The sequence below is a fragment of the Myotis brandtii genome, unplaced genomic scaffold, assembly GCF_000412655.1.
Source record: "Myotis brandtii unplaced genomic scaffold, ASM41265v1 scaffold120, whole genome shotgun sequence".
Taxonomy (NCBI): domain Eukaryota; kingdom Metazoa; phylum Chordata; class Mammalia; order Chiroptera; family Vespertilionidae; genus Myotis; species Myotis brandtii.
The window spans coordinates 4,814,926-4,830,775 of record NW_005354174.1 but is presented as its reverse complement, the minus strand read 5'-3'; the positions used below and the strand labels follow the sequence as shown (position 1 = coordinate 4,830,775).

General features: G+C 56.2%; 1 protein-coding gene across 1 annotated transcript in view; it reads left to right on the top strand.

Moving 5' to 3' along the window:
• Positions 1-2,494: 2,494 nt before the first annotated feature.
• Positions 2,495-15,850, top strand: part of SCN4A (sodium channel, voltage gated, type IV alpha subunit) — a 31,283-nt gene continuing 17,927 nt past the window's right edge. The window contains exons 1-12 of the mRNA XM_005858652.2: positions 2,495-3,111; positions 3,202-3,320; positions 3,452-3,541; positions 3,842-3,970; positions 4,436-4,527; positions 6,707-7,021; positions 7,831-7,894; positions 8,133-8,274; positions 9,551-9,760; positions 10,313-10,466; positions 12,642-12,880; positions 14,667-14,840. Of these exons, the coding sequence (XP_005858714.1) occupies positions 2,839-3,111; positions 3,202-3,320; positions 3,452-3,541; positions 3,842-3,970; positions 4,436-4,527; positions 6,707-7,021; positions 7,831-7,894; positions 8,133-8,274; positions 9,551-9,760; positions 10,313-10,466; positions 12,642-12,880; positions 14,667-14,840 (2,001 nt within the window). The 5' untranslated portion in view covers positions 2,495-2,838. The remainder of the gene's footprint in view (positions 3,112-3,201; positions 3,321-3,451; positions 3,542-3,841; positions 3,971-4,435; positions 4,528-6,706; positions 7,022-7,830; positions 7,895-8,132; positions 8,275-9,550; positions 9,761-10,312; positions 10,467-12,641; positions 12,881-14,666; positions 14,841-15,850) is intronic.

Sequence of the window (15,850 nt, the reverse complement as noted above, 5' to 3'; positions counted from 1 at the left end):
TGGAGGCAGCATGGCCAGGGGAGGGGAGGGGGTCAGTGGCAAGGTAGGTATCAGATCATGGAAGGCATCAGGAAGGCCCCGTGGAGGAGTGGGGACACACTATATATCAAGCAGCGGGAAGCCACTGAAGGATTAACCAGGGGGGTGACATGATCAGATTTGTGATTTTAGAAATGTGGATGGTGGGTTAGAGGGGAGCCCAGCAGTAGATAGAGAGGCAGATGGGAGGTTATTTGAATAGAGCAGGTAAGCGGTGATGAGGGAGCATCAGCAGGGTGTGGGGACTGGCCAGGCGTACCACCAGGATGCTTTCAGCAGCCACCAACCAAAACCGTGCCTCAACTGGCCTGGCCAACGAGGACATTTTCCCTCTCGCATAACAAGACATCCAGACGCAAAGTGGCTTTCAGGTGGGAGGAGAGGAATTTAGGTGAAGTGGGGCCAGCTGGGGAACAGCAGGAGGCGGTGTTGGGCTGCCTGCCATTTGTGGGTCACACCACAGGCACCAAATTCAGTGGTGACCCCAAACCCAGCCCGCAAGAAGGCTGATGGGGGAGACAGACACCACTAGACAACCACACAAGCGGGGCACGAGTGACCATGGACCTAAGAGCTGTGCAGGCTGTGGCTGCGCAGGAAAGGGAGCCGTGACTTGACAGGTCTGAGCCGTGGGGCGTGGGAACAGACGTGTTAAAGCTGTAGAGGCCACGGAAAGGAGGCGGGTGGTGGATGTGACTGTGGCGAGGGGGAGGTGCGGCTGTGTCCGGGGCCCCGGGAAGCAGCATCTTCCAGGAGCAGGAAGGAGGAGCTCAGAGCAGAGGGAGAGGCCGGAAGGACAGTCTGGTTCTTCTCTCGGTGGTGGTGTGAGTGCTGGAAGGAGGGCCAGCGAGTGGAAACCGCTGGGGCTGTCCACTGGGGGCCTCAGGTGAGCGTCATTGAGCGTAGTTTCGAGAGCTGGGGCCGGAGCCAGCCTGACTCTGGCGTCTACGGTCCCTCTTGGGCTCTGCAAAGGCAAGAGTGGGCAGCATCGCCCAGAGGGTTGTTGCCAACTGGGGCCCATGAACTGGGAGGGTGCCCAGCGGCCGTGGGGTCCCTCCATGGTCACCTGGCAGGTCAGCATCTTCTGTGTGGGTGGTGTGTGGGATTGGTGTTGGAGATGAAGGTGGGAAGGTGTGTGCTAAGGGGCAGGGTACAAACTATGGGGACCACCCGTGCGAGGGGTGGTTTCAGGCTGGATATGTGTGCGTGTATGCATGTGCGTGAACGTGGGCTCACGCATCCACACTCCCACGTACACGAAGGGGCCAATGAGCAGCTGGGGGACAGGGTCAGCAGGAATGAGCAGAGTCATCCTGTGGAAACACGACTCCCCGGGTGATGATGGTAGAGAGCAGCTGGGCAGCCAGGCGGGGGCGTGGCCAGCTCTGCCCAATGGCTCTGGCCGCTCCCTGGGCCGCCCTCCCACCTGTTGACCAAGCCTGAGGAAGTGCCCGCACTGGCTGGGCCAGGGATCCTGCTGGGGCGTGTGGGCCCACCGTGAGAAGGCTGCCACCCCCAGTGTAGCTCTGGGTGGCTCTGTGGGGGCTGTCTGTGTGGGCCCCATGGTGGCTACATGTGACCAGGCTGCAGGGGTCTCCCTGCTGATGTGGGTCATTCCCCAGGGCATTTGAGATAAGTGACCCATTACCTCCCTTCCACAGGGAACAGGCTCACGATGGCTGGGCAGGGCCAGCAGAGGCCAAGGGACTGGCCCAGGACACAGTTCACACAGTGCTCACAGGCCTCTAAAGCTCCTGGTGGGTGCCCTTTATCCACCCAGTTCATCCAGGGACCACCAGCCAAAAACAGTTGCTGGGAGCTCCAGCCCTGCCCCCACCATTGAAACTGTCCATCTCCTTGTGCCCATGACCTTTCGTGTGTGTCCATCTTTTCCATGTTATCATCTACAGCCCATCCCCCCCCACACACACATATGTACCCTGCATCTTCCTGCTCCATCTACCCTGCCTGCCTGTGGATCAGATTCCACAGGTCCTGTGGGAGGGAGCTGGCGGGACCCTCCGCAGGGCCTAGAGCCTTTCCTTCTTCTCCCTTCCAGCCCAATATCACACTTCCCCAAGGCTCAGGACAGGACACTCCACACCCCACACCTTTCCCTTCCCTCCTGGCCAGGGATGGCAAACACAGGCAGATACACTACATTCTCCTTCCCGTGCCCCTGGCAGACATCACTAATCAATCACAGCAGTCTTTTTGCACTGAGTCTGGCTGCAACCTCAACGGTCTCTGTTCCCATCTCCTGGCAGCCAACAGCAGCCAACCCAAGTTGACCCTCAAGGTGAAATCCATCCGCCATTCGTGCTTAAGGCTGATCCCACCAGGCCACCGGCACATTTCACACCTGACTCCTCTTTGCCCCACGTGGGCATGGAGGCCGTGTGTGTATAAGAGCTTGTTGTGATTCTCTCTCTCCTTGTAGGCTGAAGCCACACTGTTCCCGGAGCTCAGGCCCAGGAGGCATTTGAGGGCACTGGGGCATTGACCCCAAGTCCCCAAGGCTGAAGAGGATCTGGTTGGTTTGTCATCAGTCCTGAGGGCAGCCAACCCCTGCTGGGGAGAATGTGGCGTGGGGCTCGGGGGTGATGCTCCTGTGTCCAATACCTGGACAGCAGCAGCGCTCAGGCCTTGCAGGCACACCCTGCAATCCCAGCAGCACCTGCACACCCACCCCCCCAGCCTGGCCCGTGGGCGGGTGGCCACCCAGCATTTGGGGGCCTGCACGCTACAGCTGCCCTTGTTGCCCACTGCCCTCCTGGCCCCTGAACCCAGGATGCAAGGATGGCCCGTCTGTCTCTGTCCACCGTGGTGCCTGTGGGCCCCCACAGCCTGCGCCCCTTCACCCAGGAGTCCCTGGCAGCCATAGAACAGCGGATAGTGGAGGAGGCGGCCCGGCAGCAGCGGAACAAAGAGATGGAGATCACGGAGCCTGAACGGAAGCCACGAGGCGACCTGGAGGCTGGCAAGAACCTGCCCCTTATCTATGGGGACCCCCCGCCAGAGGTCATCGGCATCCCCTTGGAGGACCTGGACCCTTACTACAGTGACAAGAAGGTGGGGGCCTGGGAGGCTTTGCTTTGCCTGTCTGTGCATCGTCCGTCTGTCTGCCTGTCCCTAGGCCTCACAGCTCTCTCCCTGCCTCAGACCTTCATCGTGCTCAACAAGGGCAAGTCCATCTTCCGCTTCTCCGCCACCCCCGCCCTCTACCTGCTGAGCCCCTTCAACATCATCAGACGCGGGGCCATCAAGGTGCTCATCCACTCATATCCTGCTGAGAGGGGCGAGCGCAGGGCGGGGGTAGGGATAAGCAAAATGGGGTGCTGTGGGCGAGGAGGCCCTCTGTCCACCTCCCTTCCCCACCTGCTCCCTCACTTTCCTTGACCCTCCCCCCAACGCTGTTCAGCATGTTCATCATGATCACCATCTTGACCAATTGCGTGTTCATGACCATGAGTGATCCGCCTTCCTGGTCCAAGAATGTGGAGTAAGTCTCTCCTCCCCTCCCACAACCTTCCCCAGCCCCACCCCTCTGGCCCTGGGATTCCGCCCATCCCAGGTGTCCGCACTCTTGAGGATTGTGTTCCAGGGAGACACATACTGTCACTATCACCCCATCGACACCTTAAGCCTCCAGGTGGCACACACTGTCATTCTCACCAACGTCCTCAGCCCCGGGCGGCATATTTCACTTCTATGCCCCTCCATCCAGGGAGGTCCATCATTGCCACCCACACCCCTACCCAGGCATGACACACCTGGCCCTGGCCGGCCCTCTCCCCGCCAGGTACACCTTCACAGGGATCTACACCTTTGAATCCTTCATCAAGATGCTGTCCCGAGGCTTCTGCATCGATGACTTCACATTCCTCCGGGACCCCTGGAACTGGCTGGACTTCAGCGTCATCACGATGGCGTGAGCAGGGGCCCAGGGTGTCCTGAGGCTGTGGCCAGGGGAGCGGAGAGGGCCAGGCCTCAAAGAGAGCAGCTGAGTGGGCTCCCCTCTCAGAGGGTGGACTGCAGGGGCCTCGGGGCAGGGGTGCTGACAGTGAGCTATACGTACAACTCCGGGAGCCACCATCCCAGGGTCTGGCTTGAAGGCTCTCCTGCTGCCCCCCGCACACACACCATGTACAACCACACACAGCAGCCCTGAGCCTACAACAGCCCTGAGCCCAAGGCCTCACCCACTGGGAGGCCATACCCACTCCCCAGCCAAGCTCCTGCCCTCTCTCCCAACTCTCAGGCTCCCATAGGAACCTCGGAGTGACCTGCTCCCCAGCCCCCTGTGGGAACCCCAACTACAAGGATTCCTGATTTCTATCCTCTCACCTACCCCCGGCTCTGACACAGCCTTCACCCCACCCCCACCCCCACCCAGGTACGTGACGGAGTTTGTGGACTTGGGCAACATCTCCGCCCTGAGAACCTTCCGGGTGCTGCGGGCCCTGAAAACCATCACAGTCATCCCAGGTACTGGGGAGGTGCAGGGACCCTCCGCTGGGGTCAACAGCCCCCCACCCTCATGCCCAGGCCTGGAACCTGACACTCAAGTTCCAGGAGCCTGACCCAGGGTCGCAAGACTCCCAGGCTGGGTGTGTAAGACACACACCACAGCGTGGACACAGAGGGTGTCCCACGGCCAGAGAGGAGAAAAGGGCCCCGTTGGAGGATGGGCATTTGAGAGGCTGCATAGCAAGTGGGGAAGAGCACAGACTCTGGAGCCAGACTGCCTATGTCAGTTCTCACCTCCACCATTTCCTAACTTTGACCTTGGGCCAGTGGCTTACGCTGTCTGTGTCTCAGTATCTGTAGGATGTGGATAATAACAGTGCCGTGCCTGGGGCCGTTATGGGGATCAAATGCTTTAATATCGGTAAGGTACTTAGAGCACTAGTGCACGGCCAGTGTGCAGAGCAGCGACCTCCAGCCGAGACACACAGGGATCAGTGTGGAAAGTCCCGGCCCTGAGGCTCCATAGGGAGCACACTGCCCACTGAGCCATGGGGCCGGGCAATTCCAAAGTAATGCATCAGGAAGCAGGAAATAAATAGAACCCAGATCATCCAGACCCTCAAAAAAGCACGTGTAGAAACTGGAGAAGGCTCATTAGAGGAGAGAAAGGTGACAAGGCACGGCGAGCAGGCTCTGGGAGGAGGGGAAATGGCTCCGTCTTCATGCTAGAAAGCACCTGAGTTCTCCTCCAGACCAAAGGCCTCACACTGCGGTGTGGGAAGGAGGCCCCAAGAGACCCCAATAGGGGCAAGTGCTGACCGAAGGCCAAACGCCGGCCACGGAGCCAAGGCCACAGCACCTTTCCTCGATGCCACACTCCCAGCATCCTTGGAGCTCTGGCGGGCTTTCATAAGGAGGCTGCTGAGCATCTCTTGTCTATGCCAGGATGAGAAAAGGAAATAAACTAATACTGAAGCGAGAGACGCTATGATTAGGCCCAAGGGAAGGGCTCTGCCATAAATGATGAGAATCGGTCCCTGGAATTCCCTAAGTTTTGTTTATGCCGCTGTCCATCCAAAGGGCCGAATGCGATGATCATACCAAGTCAGTCTAGAGCAGCGGTTCTCAACCTTCTGGCCCTTTAAATACAGTTCCTCATGTTGTGACTCAACCATAAAATTATTTTCGTTGCTACTTCATAACTGTAATGTTGCTACTGTTATGAATCGTCATGTAAATATCTGATATGCAGGATGGTCTTAGGCGACCCCTGTGAAAGGGTCGTTCAACCGCCAAAGGGGTCTCGACCCACAGGTTGAGAACCGCTGGTCTAGAGCTTCTCAGCGTGAACCCCGCTATTCCTTGGGGGTTGACAGGCATTATCGGTAAAGGGGTTCTGTGGCCGAGTACGTTAATAAACATGGTATTAGAAGTTTTTGTTTGTTTCTGGAGGACTTGTCAGAGCCTTAGATTAGATGAAATACACAGCTCGGCCTTTCCCGAACATTACTGAATACCCGCTCCCCTTTCGGGCACAATTTGGGAGATTAGTGTTTTGTGGAACACACTTTGGGAATGCTGACCTAGTGACGTTTATTTTTTTGTTTGTTTTCTATTTATATCTATTTTTTAAATGTATATTTCTCTCTTAACTTTTTTAATCCTCACCTGAAGATATTTTTTCCATTGATTTTTTTCGAGTTGAGGGGAGGGGAGAGGGGAAGAGAGAAACATCGATGTGAGAGAGACACATCATTGGTTACCTCCTGCATGTGCCCCAACCAGGGCCAGGGATCAAGCCTGCAACTGAGATACATGCCCTTGACCGGGAACCAAACCTGTGACCCTTTGGTCCTCAGGCCGATGCTCTAACCACTGAGCAAAACAGCCAGGCCCTAGTGACATTTATTACGCTCCACTGTGTCCCTGTGTGTTGCTCTGTGAGTCAGGCAGCAGCCCGTGAAGTCTTTATAGCCCATTCTCCTGGTGGCTGAGATTCTGTGGCCATCGAAGGTTCCTGCTTAAGGACGTGATCAGAGAAGAGTGGGGTTAATTTGGGAAGCTTTCTGGGAAGTGGTGCCCCTGGTAAGTCAAGTCTTGAGGAGATGGAGTAGGCAGAGGCTTGGAGGATGAGGCAGGGAGTTACCACCCTGCCCTGCCTGCTCCCCGTCCATACTCTTACCCACCCTACGGTCAGGTCTGAAGACGATTGTGGGGGCCCTGATCCAGTCGGTGAAAAAGCTCTCGGATGTGATGATCCTCACCGTCTTCTGCCTGAGCGTCTTCGCCCTGGTGGGGCTGCAGCTCTTCATGGGAAACCTGCGGCAGAAGTGCGTGCGGTGGCCCCCACCCTTCAACGACACCAACAGCACGTGGTACGACAATGAGATGTGGTACGGCAACGACACCTGGGACAGCAACGACACCTGGTACGGCAACGACACCTGGGACAGCCCGGAGAGCAGGGCCAGCAACTACACCTTTGATTGGGATGCTTACATCAGTGACGAAGGTAAGGATGGAGGCTGGAAGGCCAGGGGGGCCGGTGCCGGTCCCAGTCCCAAGGGCAGCACCCCCGTGAGATAAATAGCAGGAGAGGACCTGAGCTGAGATCCATCACTTACCACTTGCCTCTGACAAGTCACTTGGTCTCCCTGATGCTGAGTCCTCCCCTGGAAAACTGAGATGACAACACCTTTCTCAAAGGGTTAATAGGACAACAAATGCCAAATTGCTTGGAAAATCCTGAAGCTTCCACCATATAAAGCAGCAGTCCGTGTTCCCTCGTCCTTAACCTCTGCACTCCCTGGCAGGGCCACCACCAGGCACCCACACACCCACATCCTGTTTACATACTCACACTTTACATACTCACACACAAGGCACACATTTTCCCACGGCCACCATTCGTCTACACAATGCCTTCTGGCAAATTAGAAACAGGTACCCCTTCTTCAGCCTGGTACCCTGGGTCTGGCCTCCTCGTCCCGCAGCCTCAGCCCTCAGTCAGGGGCCCTGCGCAGACACATGGTAGCCCATGCACACACATACATGTTCCTCCCGTTTCTCTGTGTCCCTGCTCATTCTGACTGTGCAACCATACCAGGCACTGAGCTCACACCACTTGGAGCTGAGCTCCCTGCCGTGTATCTACCCAGAGACCTTAGGATTTGGGGATGCCCCTAAAGGAGGAGGAGGGGTACCAGGAAGCAGCTGTTTGGTGCGGTCCACACAGATGTGTCCCCAGGTGTGCAGTGGGTACATGTGCCCACGGTGTGTCCATGTGGTGACGTGTATCCTCTGTGGCCTCTGACCCCCAAGGGAACTTCTATTTCCTGGAGGGTGCCCTGGACGCCCTGCTCTGTGGGAACAGCAGCGACGCTGGGTGAGTGATGCTGGGCGATGGGAAAAGATGCCCCAGGGGTGTCAGAAAACGGGGGGCTGCTCAGGGCCAAGGACCAGGGGAGGATGGGAATAGAGGGGAAACCTATGGGCATGGATGGAACATTTCCCTGTTTCTGGGACACAGGACTGAAGCATTTCCTCCCCTTGGTGCCCCCCTTTCTTGGCCCCCAGCTGGGGCTCTCCTTCTTCCCTAAAACCAGAACCCATTCTATCCCCAGGCGCTGCCCTGAGGGTTACCTGTGCATAAAGGCTGGGCGGAACCCCAACTATGGCTACACCAGCTATGACACCTTCAGCTGGGCCTTCCTGTCTCTCTTCCGCCTCATGACACAGGACTATTGGGAGAACCTCTTCCAGCTGGTACAGCTGCCCCTGCCCTGCTTTTCAGCCCTAGAACCTCCCTCATCCCCACAGCCTCTTCGTCACCTGGCAGGACCCCCAGCAGGGCTGTCTCACCTGTGGGACCCCCTCAGTGCCCCTACATACAGACAGCTTCTTAGAGCCCCCAACATTGGGTACCTGCCCAGATCTGAGCCATAGCCTCTTTATCCTTCTCCACCTTTGCTGAGATCCAGGCCCGGCACAGATCCCCAGTCCTCGCAGTACCGCAGGGCAGCTTAGAAATTCAACTCTACCCAGATACAATTTTTTATTTTTTTAACTTGTTGTCTAATCGTCACACGAGGACATTTTTCCATTGATCTTTATTTTTTTTAAAATATATTTTATTGATTCTTTACAGAGAGGAAGGGATAGGGATAGAGAGTTAGAAACATCGATGAGAGAGAAACATCGATCAGCTGCCTCCTGCACACTCCCCACTGGGTATGTGCCCGCAACCAAGGTACATGCCCTTGACCGGAATCAAACCTAGGCCCCCTGAGTCCGCAGGCCGACGCTCTATCCAATGAGCCAAACCAGTTAGGGCTCCATTGATCTTTAGAGAGAGTGGAAGGGAAGGGGAGAAACAGACAGAGAAACATCGATGTGAGAGAGACACATTGATTGGTTGCCTCTTGCATGCACCCTGACTGGGACCGGGGATCAAGCCTGCAACCCAGGTACATGCCCTTGACCAGAATTGAACCTGCAACCCTTCAGTTTGCCGGCCAACGCTCTATGCACTGAGCCAAACCAGCCAGGGCCCCAGACACAATTATTTAGCTTCTACTGTTGGCAGAACAGTCAGGTTGAGTCTGGAGCGACAATGCCTTCTGGTCCCTGGTGATACTTCTAACACTGATGATATTAATGAAAATATTAATAATAATAATAATAATAACTACTATCTGTTGAGCTCTTACTAGACACCAGGCACCATTGCAAAGCTAGGACTCAAGGCCCCATAGCCCATGTTCACCATTTTTTATCCTGGCTCTCTGACCTCACGATGTCTGGCTGGTCCTCAGGGCTCTCTGAGTCAGGAGACCAGGAAAGTCTGGGTCCTGGGTATACGTTTGGAAGTTCCCCAGAGTGTGGTTTAGCCTGTCAAGGATGACCAGACCCTGCCTCAAATCACCAGGCTCTCTGAGGGACCCTCTCTGTTTACCTCTCTGGGCTATGGGTGTGTGGAGAGGGGTGGTGGGTGAAGCAGGCGGGCACCATGTGATACTTCCTGTCCTGCCCCCACTCCCAGACCCTCCGAGCAGCTGGCAAGACCTACATGCTCTTCTTTGTGGTCATCATCTTCCTGGGCTCCTTTTACCTCATCAACCTGATCCTGGCGGTGGTGGCCATGGCCTACGCTGAGCAGAACGAGGCCAACATGGCTGAGGATCTGGAGAGAGAAGAGGAGTTTCAGCAGTTGCTGGAGAAATACAAAAAGCATCAGGAGGAAATGGAGAAGGTCTGGACTCAGAGAGAGGAGGCCGAGGACCCAGGGATCTATCTCCCTGCCCCTCAGCCTGGGTTCTCCTGGGCAGGCTGAGGGTGAGGGAGAGGAAGGGGCGGGGCTTGGAGGCAGGGGGAGCAGAGGCCCCGGGCTGGGGGCTTTGGTCGGATGGGAGACATCCAGGCAGTAGAAAGAGTATTTTGCAGCTCTGTGCCTCAGTTTCCCCATATGTGACAAGGAATCAGAAGTAGCCTTCCAGCTTGAATATCTATGATTTAGTGATTCTTTCTGGGCAGAATATGGGTCCCTGTCAAGAGAGGGGCAGGTCCTACTGAGGCCCCAGGGAGCAGTGCCCACTCTCTCATCATCTCACGAAGTGCAGGCTCAGTCATGGCGTCAGAGTGGAGGGTCTCCAAGGATGAGGGTCCTCCGTCACTTTGGACCACCACTAGGCTCAGTGCAGGCCACGAACCCCCTAGAGGGTTCGTGAGGAAGCTCTGAAAGTCAATCAGTCCATCCTCCTGGCTCAGAAATGGACTTCATGCCCATCACCCTGCTGGTCCACAGGCCAAGGCTGCCCAGGCTCTGGAAGATGCGGAGGCAGGTGGTGACCCAGCCCACGGCAAAGACTGCAATGGCAGCCTGGACACATCACCAGGGGAGAAGGGGCCCCCAAGGCCGAGCTGCAGCGCAGACAGCGCTATCTCAGATGCTATGGAAGGTGAGTGCCCGGCTCCCCCATACCCATCCTACACTGCATGTCCTGCCCATCAGGCCACTTGGGCTCCTGGGGAAGTGAGGGTGGGGCTGGCTGGGCCCAGCTTCAGGAGGACAGTAACCTAATATTGGCATCGAAGAAATGGCCACGATAAATATAGTCCTGGCTTACCCTGCCCCGTTCTGGCTGCAAGGCCAGGCTGCCACGGGAAATGGGGGCTTCCGGGAGGGCCTTGGGGGCTGCCAAGGCAATGGAGGACAGGATGCTAATACTAACCAGGAAGGCCCAAAGTTCCGGAAACGGGAGATCCTGCTCCTCAAATGTCTCTGGGTAAAAGTTAAAGGCCAAAGGCCAGACTCTGCCCAGGTAGAGTCACAGACTCCCTCAAATGCCCATGCTGCTCCCCAAGTCTCAGGAGGAGGATAAGCATGAGGTAATAAAGAGAAGGTAGATAGATTTACACAAATAGTTGGATGGATGGATGGATGGATGGATGGATGGATGAATAATGGAGGAATGATGGATGGATGAATGAATGATGGATAGATGGATGGGCTGAAAGATTAATGAATGGGAAGAAACACATAGGTATATGGATGAATGACAAGGAGGGAGGGAAGAAAAGAGAGAGAGGGAGTGAGGGAAGGAAGGAAATCTGTCATAGAAGAGATCTGGTTCCCTTCCCAGGCCACTTGTGTAAGGAAGGACTTGGAGGTCCTAGAGCAATGGTTGCCAACTGGTGGTCCGTGAGGTCCCAATGGTTGGCGACCGCCGTCCTAGAGGACTTTGCACACCTCTAGAGGGCACCACCTCACCTAACCTTGTATGACAGGCATCCAGGTATGGGTGCCCTGCCAGAGAATGCCCCAGAGAATGCTGGGCAGAGCTGGCCTAGGAGATCACTCAACACTGCCCTTGCTGGATGGTTGTGAGAATTTTTGGCAGTAGCACCTGCAGTAGCAGCCAGGTTGGGGGTGGGGTGGCGTTGTTAAGGTCAGACTAGAACAGTGGTTCTCAACCTTCCTAATGCCGCGACCCTTTAATACAGTTCCTCATGTTGTGGTGACCCCCAACCATAAAATTATTTTCGTTGCTACTTCATAACTGTAATTTGGCTACTGTTATGAATCGTCATGTAAATATCTGATATGCAGGATGTATTTTCATTGTTACAAATTGAACATAATTAAAGCATAGTGATTAATCACAAAAACAATATGTAATTATATATGTGTTTTCCGATGTTCTTAGGTGACCCCTGTGAAAGGGTCATTCGACCCCCAAAGGGGTTTCGACCCACAGGTTGAGAACCGCTGGACTAGAATGTGTAGCCTTTATGAGAGGCCCAGGTTGCTAACTCCTGGGTGGGGGTGAGAGTCAGCCACCCCCACCCCTGGGGTGTCCCAATCATGCTTGCAAATCCAAGGATCCATGGGACTGCCCCACTCCAGTCCCCTTTCCTCCTCTATGAGATGGAAGCACTAACAGCATGTATGAAGTTCTGGTGGGAATGAAATGAGATCATGCCTGGGCTGAGGATTCCCACAGAAGCACAGGCCCGGAAGTCCAGGTGGAGGAGCAGCTTCATCCATGGGCCTTACGGGCTTTTGAGCTAGGGCGGCAAGAACAGGGGACATTTCCAGAAAACCACCCTGGTGGGAAGTGACTGATTGGCTGGGCACAGTCTGGAGGGGCCGGCATTACTGCCAAAGCGATAAAGAGCCCACAGGGGGGTCCCAGTCTGCTCCCCAGTGGCACTGGCCAGCGGCAGGAGGAACTGGGAACCGACCCCCAGCAGTGACCTCCCACCAGGGACCCTCAGGCACTGCGAGAGCAGGTTGCAGGATCACTGTCCTGGGCCGCTGGCAGGGGTGACAGTCACTGAGGGGCAGGGCTTTGTGGGTTGTGTCAAGAAGGCCGAAGCTTGAACTAGCCCATTGAGAGAAGGGGCCTGGGGCAAAGGCCGCTAAGGGGCAGGTCTTTGGGGGGCAGGGTCTAAAGGGTTGGGTTTTGAGGGTGATGCACTGAGAGGTGTGGCTTGGAGTAGGGGGCCCTGAGAAGTGGGGTTTGAGATGTGATCTAAGGGGCAGGGCTTGGGGAGCCCCAAAGACCAAGTGGAGGAAGGTAGCCACTGAGAGGGGGATCCACATCACGTGTCTGACTCCACCCTACCCCCAGAGCTGGAAGAGGCCCACCAGAAGTGCCCACCGTGGTGGTACAAGTGTGCCCACAAAGTGCTCATATGGAACTGCTGCGCCCCATGGATGAAGTTCAAGAACATCATCCACCTGATCGTCATGGACCCCTTCGTGGACCTGGGCATCACCATCTGCATCGTGCTCAACACCCTCTTCATGGCCATGGAGCATTACCCCATGACAGAGGAATTTGACCACGTGCTCAGTGTGGGCAACCTGGTAGGGAGGGGACAAGGGAGGGGTGGTCATTCCCAGGCAGGACAGGGATGAGGACACAGGGCTTGATGGAGCCCTCTCAGCTGTGTGGAAATATGGGGCACTATTGGGGGGCATATGTGGACAGGCTGGGGTTATTTTCCCAGCATGTGGGGGACATAAGTTGATGTAGAGGAAGGTATATGGGGTGATCCACGGGATGTATTTGGGTTTCAGGATAGCTGGGAGCAGAGAGAGTGGGGATGAGATTCTGGAATCCTTAAGATCAGGACTCCAGGGATCTGGAGTCACGTCATGCCATGGATACAGATATGGGGGAGTTGAGGCAATGAGGTGGGGGGACTGGGTGACAAGTCTCTCCACCTTTAGAGGTTGTTTGTCGTGGGCCTAAGAGGGACTACGGGACCTGGAAGTAGGACAGATAGCCATGGGCACCCTGGCCCAAGAGGCCCCAGCTCATCCTGGAGGCCCCAGGACATAGTCCCCCAGCCCTCAGCCCCCTGCCCGTCCCCTTTCTCCAGCGTGGCCAGGCTTACTACCCTCCGCAGCCCTGCCTGCTCCCCTATTGTTGACACACACTGATCCGCCTGCTTATCCCTACCCATTAGGAGCATTATCACCTCGTTGCCAGCCACGGTGGAGCCTGACAAAGGGAAAAAGCCGCCTCCTCCTCCAGCCCTGCCCGCCCTTCTCAGTTTCCTTCCAATGTTTTCAGGATGGCAAATGGGCCAGACGCTCCCCACCCTGAGGGTCAGGGGGGCCTAGGAGAGTGAGATGTGAGGCTTGAGGAAGGACAGGCCTGGGTGGATAGCAAGGGATTCGGACCTTGGAGTCCCCAGCCTGGGAGGCAGGCAAGTCTGTTCCGTGGAGATGCCCGAGCAGCCGTGGCCGGGCTGGGCTGGAGGGGCCAGGGCGTGCTCTGGACTTGGTGCAGCTGCTGGGGTGTACGTGATGGGGCCGGCCCACAGCCTGCTCACCCCCTGCCCACATTCTACTGCCGACTGGGCACCTGCTATGGCCAGGGACAGCTCCTGGGCGGGGCTCAGCATGTGCCAGGGCAAGCTGGGGACCCAGGGCAGCTGGTGTCTGGCAGGAGGGGGGCCATGCCCTGGGGGAGAGGGGGCAGTTTTCAGGGACTCTGCAGCCCTCAGACGCCATATTGAGGGTTGTGTTTGGGGGTGAGGCAGCTCTGGCCTTCTCATTGTTCCCAACTTTGCCCCCTTTTGGCCCCTGCCCTAGACTTCCAAGTCCACCAAGAGGCTGTGTCCTGACACCCATGCCAGGGAGGGTAGAGAGGCTGTAGGGAGCAGAAACAGGACACTGAATCAAGTGGGTTTGAGACTTGACTCGTTCCCATGTGGGCAGCACGACCGAGCACTTCCCGCTAACCTCTCTGAGCCTCAGTTTCCTTTTCCTGAGCCGGGTGTGATAATCCCTTCCAACTACACCGAAACCGGCATACCAATGAGGTTACCATGGCAACCACAAAGCCCTCTGTGAGTGTTAAATATTCTTGTGAGTGGCCCCGAGAAGTTGAGGGCTGGCCCTCGGTCACATGGCCCAAAACGGAAGGGCCCAGGTCTCTGGTTGGTCCCCATCTCCCCTGTGGAATGGCCATCCCACTCCTCACTCACACGCACACTCGGGTGCCGTGGGCACCACTACCTGCCCCTTCAGGGTTCTGGGCCCCACAGGCTCTGCCAGGAGGTGGGAGTCGGGTAGGAGACTCTCAAAGCCTTGTGCTCCCGGGAGCTCTGTGACCTGTGACGGGGCCGCCCCCCACCCACAGGTCTTCACGGGCATCTTCACAGCAGAGATGGTGCTGAAGCTCATTGCCTTGGACCCCTACGAGTACTTCCAGCAGGGCTGGAACATCTTCGACAGCATCATCGTCACGCTCAGCCTGGTGGAGCTGGGCCTGGCCAACGTGCAGGGGCTGTCGGTGCTCCGCTCCTTCCGTCTGGTGCGTGAGCCCCGGGCCGGGGTGGGAGAGGGGCAGGGTGGGGATTTTCCTACTGAAAATAGGGAGAAAGGGAGCCCCCTCCCCTATCGCACAGGGCTGCTGGGGGCCCAAATGACAGCCCAGGAGCTTGACCCCTGTGACCTTGGGTGGCTGTGGAACAGGCACTTTGGCCCGGACTGTAGCCATGAAAGCTAAGGCTTGGGAGGATCTTTAGCGATAGAATCGGAGCTCTGAATTAGTGCCCTTTCCACCACCCCCTGGGAGCACTTATATTATTTGTTTAAACTTTATTCTGGGACATTTCATGCATCCACAAAAGTATCCTATACAATAAAAGGCTAATATGCAAATTGTCCCCTCGACCGGGAGTTCAACCAGGGGGCGAGACCAGCTGGCCAACCACCTGCGGACCCTCCCCCTGGCTGGCCCCATCCCCGATCGGCCCCCCCACCCAGATCAGGGGTGGGGCCGGCCCACCAGCTGCCCTTGGACCCTCCCTGTGGCCGGCCCCGATCAGAGCGGGCTGGCTGGACCCCACCCATGCATGAATTCATGCACCGGGCCTCTAGTAAAGTATAATAAACCTCTGTGTACCTATCACCCAGCTTCAATTGCCATCAAGAGTCTGCTGCTCTTGTTTCATCTGTCCCCCCACTTTTTGTGGAGGAGAGTATGTTAAACAAATCCCAACATATAATTTCACTTGTAAACACTTTATCTGTATCTTTAAATATGTGGCGTTTTTTAAATTGATTTCAGTGAAAGGAAAGAGAGCGATAGAAATATCAATGATGAGAGAGAATCATTGATTGGCTCCTCCTGCATGCCCCCTACCGGTGCCCACCCAGGCATCGGGACCTCCTGGTTCATAGGTTGACTATCAACCACTGACTCACACTGGCTGGGAGCTTTATCTGTATCTTTGACAAATAAGGACTTTTTTTTCCTTTTGAACATATGAAGAGCATGGGGTAGTAGGATATGAATGTTCTCATTTAACAGAGAGGCAA